Source organism: Nesoenas mayeri (assembly GCF_963082525.1).
Source record: "Nesoenas mayeri genome assembly, chromosome: 12".
In the NCBI taxonomy this organism is placed as follows: Eukaryota; Metazoa; Chordata; class Aves; order Columbiformes; family Columbidae; genus Nesoenas; species Nesoenas mayeri.
Genome location: NC_137547.1, coordinates 8,585,741 through 8,598,354, shown reverse-complemented (window position 1 = coordinate 8,598,354; position 12,614 = coordinate 8,585,741). Strand labels below are relative to the sequence as shown.

Genomic DNA, 12,614 nt, shown 5'->3' with positions numbered 1-12,614 from the left:
GGCACGCGGCGGTGAGGGGGGTGTGCCAGGCAGCGCCGTGTTGTCCTCATCAACAGGGGCTGGGGGCAGAGGGGACCCTTTAGGATCTCAGGCTGCCCTGGGCACCTCTGCTCCCCGATGTACGATGGCAGCAGCCCTGCGCAGAGCTTGGGCAGTGGGGACAGTGCCTGGTGTCCTGTGTGCTCGCAGGACAGCGACCAACCTACTCATCTGCACAGTGGTGGGGATGATGTCCTGTGCCTGGCACAGATGCAGGTGGTGGGGCCAGGGCAGGGCACCACTCTACCCGCGCAGCACCAGCACGTGTGTGTGCCCCCGCAAAGCCATTGCTGTCACCTCGGCACCCTCCTGCCCATGGCTCAGGAATCCCTGGCTGCCCACCAGCCCCTGGATGTCCACAGGAGCTGTGCCCAGGGCCGCTGTAATCCCAGGTGGTATATTGTGTGTTCACTACAGCCCATGCTCAGTGGCAGCAGCAATGGCAGGACACACACACCCACCGGTGACAGTCCTGCCACAGCTCTGGGGAGCCCCGCAAGGCACCGAGTACTGCACACCGGGGACATGGGCTCCCTGCCATCACCTGCTGGGCTCCCCCACATCCCTCCCACTGCCCTGCAACCCCACATAACGCCCGGCAGTGGCATCCCCAGGGGACACGTGACAGCACTGTCCCCTCCAAACGGTGGTGATACAGACCCAGTGCAAGGTTTTGGCCCTATGGCTGCCACACTGGGTGGTGACGGGTGGCCCCAAGTGTGGGCAGCTGTGACGATCCATCAGCGTCCCCAAGCCTGTGTCGCCACCACCACTGGCCCCAGCCAAAGAAGGAAGAGGCAGCCACAACCGTCGCCCGGCCGCGGGGTCCCTGCTGCGCCCCGGCACGCTGCCCGCCCGGCACGGCTGATCAGCACTAATCTAATATGCATGCTTAATCTGCCGCAACTGTTGTGAGATTAATTGAACCCTGCAAGAGCACATTGTCCAGGCTAAATAAAACCAGGGCCTCATCCCGAGCAAGATGCTATCAGGGCTTGTGTTGCAGCCGACGCTGCGTGCAGAGGACAGGGAGATGGGAGAGCCAGCAGCAAGGGCCAGACTCTCGAGCCGTTACCACCCTGATCCCACAGCACCCTCCTGGGTGGCTCCAGCACCACAGAACACCCCCCTGATGGGGGTTTGAGTCTCCTAGGGGACACCATAATCCTGCAGACACCTGGATGCTCCAGTGTCCCCTTCCTTGTCCCCTTCTCTCACTCCAGCCTCAGGAGAAACCTCAAGACCAAGCAGCATCCCTCCCCATAAAACCATGATTTCTTTACAGGGCCTTCCAAAATAAATGGTATGTTTTGAAAAAGACCTTTTATTTTCCTTTTCATGGACATGCCCATCTCTAGGCGAGGCTTCTGCAGCCTTCCAGGCTTCCCCCGTCAACCAGCGGAGCAGAATCCATCTCTGAAAGCAGAGGACGAGCCACAAGTGTGCATAGAGCATGACCTGGACTGGGTGGCTGCAGCTGTGCAGCTGCAGAGCCTTGATCCACCGGGTCCCCACACGATCCTACATCCCATTGCTGCCTGCATCCCCATCCCTGCCTGCATCCCAGTTCCCATCCCCATCCCCCTCACCGTCCTGACTCCATACACATGCTCACACTGAGGGGAAAACACGGATACACTCGTTCTGGCACCAACACAGCTTTTCCACAACTTCCCACTGGGAGGAAAGTTTCCACAACACTGGGCAAACACCCGGGGAAATGGGGCCTGGTTGTGTTTTTTCTTGTCTTTTCCTTTTTTTTCCTCCAAGTCATAAATTTTCCCTGAGGTGTTTGCAACCCAAACATCGCTGTGCGGGCACAGGGACAAGGGACAGCACCAAACCCGATGGGATTTGTCAGTGCCCAGGCCCAGAAACACCCAAAACAAACAAAGCCCGGGATGCCCACAGTATCCGAGCACCAACCCAGGATATTTGCAGGATGGGACGAGCTCCATGGTGGGTGAAGGGGATTTTAGGGGGCACAGGGCAGCCCCCCAGTACTGCCTCCAAACAATAATTCCCCAACATGACTCCAACTCTGCTGGAATTATTTTTCTCTCTTTTTTTTTTTTTCTTTCTTTCTTTGGGGTAATTTGTCCCAGCTGCTCAGGGCTGTGTCTGTTTTCCTCCATCTGGTTTCCATTAGGCCTGTGCAGCCCAGATGAATAAGTAATAATATAAAAATAAAAGGATTAGTATTTTCTCCTTGGCTGGCGGGAGCGGGTGTCCCCCACCCTGCCTCCCGGGGCCAGCACATGCCGGACCCCGCACACCCCCGCATGACCCCGAGCCCCCCATTTGTTGCACTGGAGGGCTTAACCCCCGGCACACTGGCCCGGGCACTGTCCCCGCTGTGGTGACACCCCAACTCAGCTCCTACCAGCTGGTAAAGCCCAGCTTGGCCTTGGCTTGCCTGTGGCACCCAGCAGCACCACAGGGGTCAGGGTTTGTGACCCCATGGAGTACCGACACCCGAATTTCTCACACTGGTTTGTGCATCGCTCTTCCAGGGTGGGAGCTGCAGGAGACCCCAATAGCTGGTCCTCTGCCCCTCCAGAGCTGGGGCAGGGGGGCTGCTCAGCTGTGCACTCCCCAGTGCTGGGTGCTGGAAAGCACTGATGCATGGCCCGGTGCAGCTGTGCACACACCAGTGGGCACTGAAATATGGGATCGTGCAGCTGTACATGCCAGCGGGCACCAGTGCACAGCACTATACAGCCATGCACGCTGGTGGGCACCAACACATAGCATCCTGCAGCCGTGCATGCCAACAGGCACCAACACACAGCATCCTGGAGCCATGCAAGCTGGCAGACACTAGTGCACAGCATTGCACAGTCCTGCATGCAAATAGGCATCAACCATGGCATCCTGCAGCTGTTGCACAGCAGCAGGGATCAATGCACAGCACCACACAGCTGTGCATGCTGGTGGGCACAAGCACCCGGCATCCTGCAGCTGCACACGCTGGCTGGCAGATACCAGTGCCCAGCACTGGGCACACCAGTGAGCAGCCCCGGTACCCAGCAGCAAACAGGGCAGCCAGTCCAGCCCAGCGTCTGCCATTTCCCACAGCCACAGGGAGCCTGTCCCACCGCTGCAGGCTCTGTCCCAGCCCCAGGGTGCCCGTCACCCCTGGGCAGTGAGCACAAGGAAACAGGTTGCCCAGTGAGGTGGTGGATGCCCCATCCCTGGAGACATCCCAGGCCAGGCTGGACAGGGCCCTGAGCAACCTGAGCTGGTGAAGATGTCCCTGCTCATGGCAGGGGGGGCACTGGGGGAGCTGGGAATGTCCCTTCAACCCAAACCATCCTGTGATTCTATGATCCCGCACAGTCTTGGGCAGGGCCAGGGAGTAGCTGGGCATGTGGACAGGAATGTGCCGGCCCTGGACGGCTACTCTCCTGTCCCCTCCACCTCCTCAGGGATGTGGATGGAGAGGGCAGGTAGCTGCCCTGGCTGTGGCCATCCAAAAGCTCCATCTTCCCACACTCCTCCCTTCCCAGGCTGGGCAAGTCTCCTCGGGCAAGGAAGGGGTTAAAAGGGAATTAAAAGACCAGCATCCTTCATGCTCTCCAAATGGCCACAAATGAAATCCAGATGCTGGAGGCGACGTCTCTCGAAGCCAGGCTGCCTCCGAAACAAAGGCTCCTCAGCTGCCGCTGCCACCAGGGCCAAGAACAACTCCCTGATAAGAGGGCGAGGGACCGAGCTGTCCCAGCTGGAGTGTGTTAGGGACGCAGCAGCACCGGCGGCCAGGCAGCCGCACTGGCCACGTGCATGGCAGAGGTGGTGGGAGCTGCAGGGCACCCTCATCTCCCTCCTCCCTTGCACCCATCCTGATCCCCTCAGGGATGCGGTGACAATGGGGTAGGTGACAGCAGGCAGCTTGGAGGTGGCTCATCCCCAATTGCACATGGAGGGGGAGAGCAGGACAGCAGCTGTGGGGTGCTGGGGGATGCTGAGGGACTCCCAACAGTTATCCCACTGACAGCCTACCCCATGCACACATTTTGGGGAGCTAGGCTGGCAGGAAGCGATACGAGCCCCAGCATTCATTGGCACAAATGCCTTTTAAAAGGGAAGCCAACTAATTAAACTCTCTGCACAAGATGTAAATGACCCTGGCTTTGGCTGGCTCCAGGCCCAGGGAGGAACTTGCACGGGAGCTATGGCTGCAGGTCATGGCTGCCACAAGGACAACAGGACACGGGTGTGCCCGGTGGTGCCAAGGGAGCACTGGCAGAGGGGCCCAGCCCTGCCAGGTACCGTGGCCCTGCCTGCACTCCTGCAGGCAGGGATGGTCCTGAGGATGCTCATGCCCAAGGGATCCTCACAGCACAAGTCTTGCTCTGCCCTGCTCCTCCAGCAAGGGGGACGGTGGCAACCTGGCCCAGGATGGGCGACAGTGCTGTGCCAGCCAGCCCACAAACCTGGGCATTGTCCCCCCAGCTGAGCAGGACCTACCATCCTCACACCGCTACGGCAGCCCTTGGCACCATTCGGCGAGCCAGCCTTCATCCCTGCCATCCTCGCCTGGCCCATGGGTGCACTGGGATGGTCCCACGCTGCTGGGCTGGGACACTCGCCACTCACCCAATGCCAGGAGTAGTGCAGGTTGCACCATGCTCAGTTTCCATGATTTGCTTTGTTTTCCCCACAGCCTCATTGCATGAGCAGCCCCCAGCTGTGCTGCCTGCTCCGGCGGTGCCAACAAACACCCTGGGGACACCCGGTGCTGCCGGGGGACACACCACAGGACATGCTCCTTGCTCGGCTCCAGGGCAGCCAGTTGGGACCCCAGCACCCGGTCCCCTTCCACATACCACACATAGTGTCCCAGCTCCATGTGGGACATCGGCACCCAGGACCACACTCACCTACACACCCCAAACCAAACAAACCCCATTTCTCCAGCCACAACCAGGCAGCCAAGGGACCCAAACCCGCTGCCTTGGCTGCGGGCTCCATGCTGGCAGTGCCAGCGGGCTCCATGCTGGCAGTGCCAGCCGGCTCCTGCGCGGCCAGGGAGGAGCGAGATGGGTTTGATTTTCCTCAAAACAACAACAACAAAAAAGCTTTCCCTCCTTCCCCAAAAAAGCACCCTCTCTGTTTTACAAGCCTTCATTTGCTATTGTTTATGTAAACAGGTAAATTGTTTCGTATCTCAATTAAAAACATCTGCCACATAAATGAATACCAATTAACTCATCCTGTTTTTAATTACTCTGTTAATTACACACAGGCAGCAAAAAGGATGGCAGGGGAATAGGGAAAGCATGCTTACAATCCCTGCTTCCCACCTTGCTCTTGGCAAGGATCCGAAATGTTCCTAAATAATGATGGATGAAGGTGGCTGGTGAGAACGGTGGCTTGTGGCCAGCTCCAGCGTGGCAGCCCCTCCCTGGGCACCCTGCAGGGGTATTTCCCAGCCTCCTCCCCAGAGGCACCATATTGCCCCGTTTCGGAAACCCCAGGCCCCATGGGACACGCCAACGCCACCTGCGTCATCCCCCGTGCTGGTGGTGACCGCGGCACAGCCCGGCTGGCTTTCCTGGTGCCAGCCCCACATTTGCTCTCAGATTGTGTCCCCAGGGAGAGAAACCTCAGGATGCCAAAGCACATGGGGAGGATGGAGGAGGGTCTGCAGGGTGAGCATCCTCATGGACCAAGCGCATCCTTGAGATGCCTGTGCCACCCCCAAGACCCCTTGTGCTGCCAAGAGGCATCACCTCTGCGTGGGCACCGTGGGGTGGATGGCATCTCCCAGCAATTGCTGAGGGACCCTGAGTGCCGTCGGCCCCTCGCCCGCCCCCCCAACTGTGGGAAACTTTCCAAGCGAGCAGATGGGGCAGGGGAGCGGCGGCAGCGAGGAGGAGAGCAGAAAAGGCTATTTTCTCACGCTACATATTTTACAAGTTGAACATTTTGTGCATTTCAGCCTTGCCTGGAAAAGCATCTCGGGCTCAGCCCCGGGACTCAGCGTCAGAGCCTGTGAGTCAACAGCAGTGGCAGCAACGTGGCCAGTCGGCGCAGAGAGAGCCCAGACAGCGGAGCTCCCCCTTGCAGAGAGTCTGGCTGAAGGGTCCCTCTGACCCAATGATGCTGGAGGAGCATCAGGATGGGCCAATGACCCCACCAAGCCCCCCCCCAGCCTGGGCACAGCATCTGCTGCAAACTCTGCCTGCAGTGCTGCTGTCTGAGCCGTCCCGTGGCAAGAGGGGTGGACACACACACACCCTCACTGCTTCCCAGCTGCCTTGTGCTCCTGGAAATTAAATATACTGGGAAAACACTGGGAGCAAACAGAATGCTGTGTTGTGGGGCTGGGGCTGAGCCCCCTGGGAAACACCCACATCTCTGCTGCAATCCCCCTCCCCGGTGCAAGGGCTGGGGTGCATCGCTGGCATGACCATGCTGGAAGGGCAACCGATTCGTCAACATGTTGCCAAAGGGGCTCCCCAAAACCATCCCAGCCCCCTGAGTGCCTGCCCCAGCTGCAGAGCTGAGTGCTCTTCAAAGGCAGGGACAGGTTCAGGCTAAAACACCCCCAATTTGCCATTTTTGCGGCCACTCAGCCACATGCACAGGGACACCAGTTCCCAAAGGTGGCCTTGGTGGCTGAAGTGGGGACAAGTGGCACAAGCAGCCAAGGGACTCGGGGCATTTTGGAGGGAGAGAGCAGCTGGGGAAGGGGAAACATCCCCGTCCACACGCCAGTGCTGGCTGGGAGCTCCCAGTGAGGTCCCTGCAGCGTGGGAACGCTGAGGCACCGCCAGCTCCCCAGGGACCCCGCGCCGGATCCTGCTCCACAGACGCCAGGATGGTGATGGCTCCGAGGGGGTGCCGGACCCAGCCATGCATCCCCACAGCCGCTGCTTTACTGACTCTTTGTCTGTTTTTTAACTGCATGTTCCATTTCAATGTGATTTTGCTCATGTGAGATTGAATCAAACATCACAGGAAAAAATATCAATGAGAATTTTGCAAAATAAACAGGAAATCCCTTGGATGTTTTCTGGAAACATTGGTCAGCATCTTCCAAAGGAAAGCTGCGGGCTCGTCAAGGTGGGGTTGCCCCTGGGGAGCCTGAGCGCGCTGGGAGGGACAGCAGAAAACAAGCTTCAGGAAATCTAAAAATAAACCCCGAGCCGGGCAACGGCACTAACACCAGCAGTGCCCGGGCAGAGGGGTCTCCTCTGTGCCACCAGCCTGGTCTCGCCCGTGCCATCCATCGCAAAGCTTGCGAGGACTCGTCCCAGCTTGGGGACTCCTCTTGTCTAAATCCAGCTCCTGTCCCTGGGCCAGCTTGGAAAGCACAAGCCCGGGCTGCAGCATCTGACCCGCATCCCCTCAGCCCCAGCAGCTGCGTTTAAGCCCAGCTTTGCACTGAGCTCAGCGGTATAATCCACTGACCCCCATTAAGGGATGTAATAAGAGATGTTTATGGGGGTGCCTCTCCTTCCCTGGGGGTTCTGCGGCACCTGCAGCACCCTGCAGAGCCTCTAGACCACACTGGGGATTTAAGCGGCTGCCAGCAGCGAGCGGAGTCGAGACCCCATCTCCACGGCAAAGCCGACACCATGCAGCCACACCACACGCATCCTGCCCGGGGTTTTCCATGCCTGCAAACAGCATCGGCTCAGAAGCAGAAATCTGGGGAAGAGACACAGGGGACATCAGCAGAGACCCGCCAGCCCCCAGCTCCTGCGAGACCTGCCAGAGCCCCCTCCCCAGCACGCTGGCCACTGAGCTCGAGGGTGCTGAGAGCGCCGCAGCGTCGGGCAGAGCCCGGGGAGCTGCTCGACCCTCCCAGCCTGAGGCAGGGCCGAGCACTGGAGTGTTTTTCCATCCTGCACCTTGGAAGTTCCTGATGTCAGAGGCAAATCCTGCACCCACATAAGGCTGCCCTGCCTGAATCTGGCACCCACCCCGTGCCAGCCCCCAGCGCCACGGGAGAACAGCCTCCCCCTCACACAAACATCTTGGCTTTTCCTCCCTACAAGCCAGCATTTGCGGTCCCACGTTTTTCAAACAAAACACACTCGACATCTGGCCATCCCCGGGTAAACCCTTACCTGCCCGCACAGACACCGGCCAGGAAGCAGCAGGCAGGGAAAAACCCCTTTGCACAGCCGAGTCCATCTCCACTTCCTTCCCCAGCCACAGCAAAAGCAACGCTCAAAACTTCTCCCTGCGTGGAACCGTGCAGAGACCTGCCTCATCCGCCCCAGGAGCCGCAGGCGCCCGCCCCGGGAGGCAGCTCAGCCTGGGGGCTCCTCACCCCAGCACTGCGGACGCCGGGGCTCTCAGCATCCTTCCTGGCTGCTGCTCCGCATTTGCCGAGGGTTTTGGGACGGTTCCCCCCACATCTTTGTGCCTTGTACCATAGCAGAGCTCACCCCACTGCAGTGCCGAGCAGACGGATGTTTGCAGAGTGTCTTCAAGTTACTCAGCAAAGGAGAGGAGAATTAATATTCCTTTTAATTAAAGGCAGAAAAATCTCTTTGTTCCTGAACAGAGAGAAAACAACAGAGGGAAGAGCTCAAAAGCTCTTTCTAAGCTAGAGACGAGACCATCGCTTAGATTCAAAGACACTGTCAACATGCACGTGACCTCAAATTAAAAAAAACAAAATGAAACCCAGCAGCGGCAGCAGCTCCTCTCTGAAAGCGAAGGAAAGTTGCAAAGTTTTTCTTGGCTAATAGGGGAAGAAAAATTCCAACAAAAGGTGCGTTTAAACAGAGAAATGCTCTGCGGTATCCAAAGGCACCATCCAGTGGCGAGGGCTGCGCGGGAAAGTGCCGGGGAGAGCCGGCTGTGCCCCGGCTCAGTGTCACGGCGGAGCCACAGCAGAGCGCAGTGCCAGCCTTGCTCCATCGCTACACCAACAGCATCCTCCCGGCAAAGCGAGGCCAGAGCGGGCAGCCGGGCACGCCAGCAAACACTGCTTAATGCAATTCTGAAGGGAAAGCAGGAGTCGGATGGTGATTATGGCTGCGAAGATCAGAAGCAGGACACTGCTGAGGCTGGAGCTGGAGGCTCCCCGAGCCAGCCTTCCTTCCCAAAGCTGCATCCAGCACAACTGCCCCCCAGCACACGCGAGGACACAGTGTGTGTCACCAGCATGGACCCACATGTCCTTGTGTGCAAACACGTTGCTGCAGCTGGAACTTCCCAAACTAGCCCTGGGTTTGCTGGAACTTCCCAAACCAGCCCTTATTTCCTCCCCACAAACTCTGCCGAGTGGATCAGCTCCTTGCCATGAAATGCAGCTCCATCTCTAAATTGGCAGCGGCCGGAGCGGGATGTGGAGCCAGCGGGTTGGAGGTCCGAGGAGGAGGAGGGATGCAGGGATGAAAACGACTTCTCCCACCGGGCAGAAGTCGGGACCCACGACTGGAGGGGGTTTGCTGCGGTGGGGTGGGCACAAACTCGCGTGGGTTTGGGGATGCTGGGCCACCCCACGCTGGCCCGGCTCTCGGAAAGCGGCTGCTGGTGATAGGGAGGGAAGCGCAGGCAAAGCCCCGGCGTGAGCGCGGCGGGTGGGAGCGGGGCCCACGGTGGCGACAGAGCGCTCCTGCCCGGCCTCCGCCTGTGGAACCGCTCCGAGCGCTGCCCGCTGCATGGACGGCGGCCCCGATGCCCGCTCGCCCCGGCTGTGCCCCTGCTCGCCTTGCCCTGCTCCGCCGCCGCGGCGAGTCCCGGGAGCGACCAAGCACCGGGACGGAGACAGCGCGGCGGCGGGGACCGCGCTGGCTCGGGCACCGGCAGCTTCCCCGACACCGGGAGCATCCCCGACCGCTGCGCATCGAGAGCATCCTCGGGGCACCGTGAGCCTCTGACTCCCCTGCACACAGGGAGCGCCACCCGAGAACCGAGAGCCTCCCTGAGTCTTGCGCACCGGGAGCAGTCCCCCGGGCACCGGCAGCATCCCCAGCACCTCCTCCCTCGGAACCTCCCCGTCCCCGTTCCCGGCCGCGGACGGCACTTACCGTCCTGAGGTGTGGCGGCGGCGTGAGGTAAGTCCCAAGGCAGGGGCCGGCAGGAGCGGGCAGAGCCGGTAGCGGCCCCCGGCGGCGGCCCCGGCCCAGTTAAGGCCGGTGCGGGCGGAGCGCGGCCCCGCGGCGGCGGTTGCCCCCGATACCTGCCCGCCGCCGCTTGCCGCGCCCGGGGCCACCGGGGGCCGCCAGCCCGGGAGTCAGGGCGCTTCCCCTCCCCCCGGAGGGGGGGCACCGGAGAAGCGGGGAAGGGCGGAGAAGGAGAAGCCGGTAAATCCGCGGGGCTGGTTCACCCCCTGCGCGCTGCCCGGCGGCGCATCCTCCGGCGCCGCGTCGCGGCCATGGGGCGTCCGCGGCCGCGCTCCGTGCCGGGCCGGGCCGCCCGCAGCGCCCGCTGCTGCCGCCGCCGCTGCCGCCGCGCCGCCCGCCCGCCCCGGAGTGAGCGCCGCCCGCTCGCGCCGCTGCCTTAGACGGTGCCTGCACCGCGCCCGGCAGGGGGCGCCCCGCCGCCGCCACCGGAGCGGCGACCCCCGGGGCGCGCGGCAGCGGAGGGGGAGCGGGAGGTACGGGGAAACGGGGCTGCACGGCAGCGGGGAGCTCCACGGGGAAACGGGGATGCACAGGGCCTGGGGACTGCACCGGAACCCGCGGGGGGCTGTGCAGGGGGTGCACGGGGTTTGGGGGCTGCAGGGGACTGGGGTTTGCAAAAGGTTCAAAGATCGCAAGGGGTTGGGGGTTGCTGAAGATGGAGGGTTGAAGATGAAGTGTGGGTGGGTGGCTACAAATGTTTTGTGGATTTACAAGGAGTCAGGGCTGGGATTTGCAAGAGACCAGGAGTTGGTTGTGTGAGATGGGGGCAGCAAGGGGATGGGCCCAGGGCTCGTCTGGGGCCGTGGGAACAGTCAAGGAGCCTGGGCTGGGACTTGCAGGGGATGGAGCAGGGTGGAGGTGTTTGCAAGGGGCTGAGGGGCAGCAGGGGATCGGAGTTGTGGTTGTTCTGCTTCCCAAAGGCCTGAGGGCTGGGGTTGCAACAGGAACAGCCACACATGCAGCCACAAACCCCATGAGCGGAACACCTATTAGAACTCCATGGTCCGTACACCCATACCTGCCTGGTCTCAGGGTACCCTCCACCCTGCTCGGCCTTGGAGGGGCTCCCTAGGATGGCTGTACAGCACCAGGGCTGTGGGAATGCCAGCGGGGCCCACCCCTGGCAGTGGTGCATGGCAGCGGTGCATGCCCGTGCATGCATTTGCAGGGCTGCCTGCCCCCCGGCGTGCCCTTCCTGCATGCGCCATGCCAGCTGAGGGGAGCACTAAAAATTTTCCTCTCCCTCAAAACCTACTACGATGTTGTTGCTTGCTTGTGCGCCGGGTAACGCAAGCCCTGCTAATTTCCCTGCGAGCCGAAGCCTTGCCTCTTTGCGTAATTACTCTGCTTGGCAGCTGCCTTCCCTGTGCGAGTTGCTGTGCGGAGCCTTTGCCGCCCATATGGTTGTTGTATGACTCATCCTCGCCTGCTTCCCAGGGCTTGGGCGCTGGGGACTGCGGCGGCCCTGCCAGGCGGCGAGTCACCGCTGCACGGCTGTTGCACAACCACTGCTGGAGTGTTGGGTGGCACCTCTGCTGCAGAACCGCCGCACGGCCACTCAACAGCCAGTGCATGGCCCTGGCGTGACCGATGCACAACCACTGCGCAGTCACTGCAAAGACACCACAAAGGCAACTGCTGCATGGCCACTGCATAACCATCATATAACCACTGCGTGACCATTGCACAGCCAGTAAATGGCCATTGCATGGCCAGTAAGTGACCAATGCATGGCCACTGCATGACCATTGCACAGCCAGTAAATGACCATTACCTGGCCACTGTGTGACCATTGCACAGCCAGTAAATGACCAGTGCATGGCCACTGCACAGCCAAACTCCCACCTACATCACCCCACTGACAGGGTTGCAGAGGGCAGTGCTGCAAGACCCCAACCCAGCCCTCTCCACCCCACTCTTGGCCATTCTGACCTTCAGCTCCAGTTTTGTCGTGCTTGTTCCCCCCAAAAGCTGATGTGTCTTGTCCTACTGCTCTCACAGTGGCCCAGCACCAACATCAGGGGAGGTTCAGAACGTTTCCCTGCTTCATTGGAATGAGCAGGTCTGAATTTTTCATACCTACACCAGTCGGCATGGTGTGTGCATGCTGCACAGCATCACACCCGCTGCTGCTGTGCACCCTGCCTGAAGCACTGGGGTTGTCCCTGTTCCTGTCCCTTCCTGCGCTGCCCTCATTCCCCATGGGACCATTTTCAAGAAGCTTCTTGCAGATGAGTGTCATGGCCCCACCAGCAGTGGAGGAAAATCCACCCCCATGCGCAGCTGCACACCCGTCCCGCCGCCTCCCCAGCTTTGCATAGACAGCACAGCGTGGCAAATGCAAATACTGGCGGCATGCACATTTGGACACACGGGTGCACGGGACACACATCAAGGCACCAGGGTGCACCAGCCACCACCAAGGCAGCCTGAGAGCATCCCCATGGCAGAGCCCCTGTTTTCTGGGGTGCCAGCACAGGG

General features: G+C 60.7%; 1 protein-coding gene across 5 annotated transcripts in view; it reads right to left on the bottom strand.

The window, feature by feature from the left end:
• CBFA2T3 (CBFA2/RUNX1 partner transcriptional co-repressor 3) overlaps positions 1 to 12,614 on the bottom strand; it is a 28,774-nt gene that overhangs the window by 10,433 nt on the left and 5,727 nt on the right. The window contains exon 1 of one of the 5 annotated variants that reach the window (XM_080351671.1): positions 10,038 to 10,326. The exons of 3 other annotated variants lie outside the window; for them this stretch is intronic. Coding sequence is in view for 1 of the 2 variants with exons in the window: in XM_080351668.1 (XP_080207794.1) it covers positions 8,121 to 8,187 (67 nt within the window). In the remaining variant the exon portion in view is untranslated. Of the gene's footprint in view, positions 1 to 8,120; positions 8,237 to 10,037; positions 10,327 to 12,614 lie in introns of those variants that run through there. One more of the 5 variants, XM_080351668.1, reaches the window with a different exon arrangement.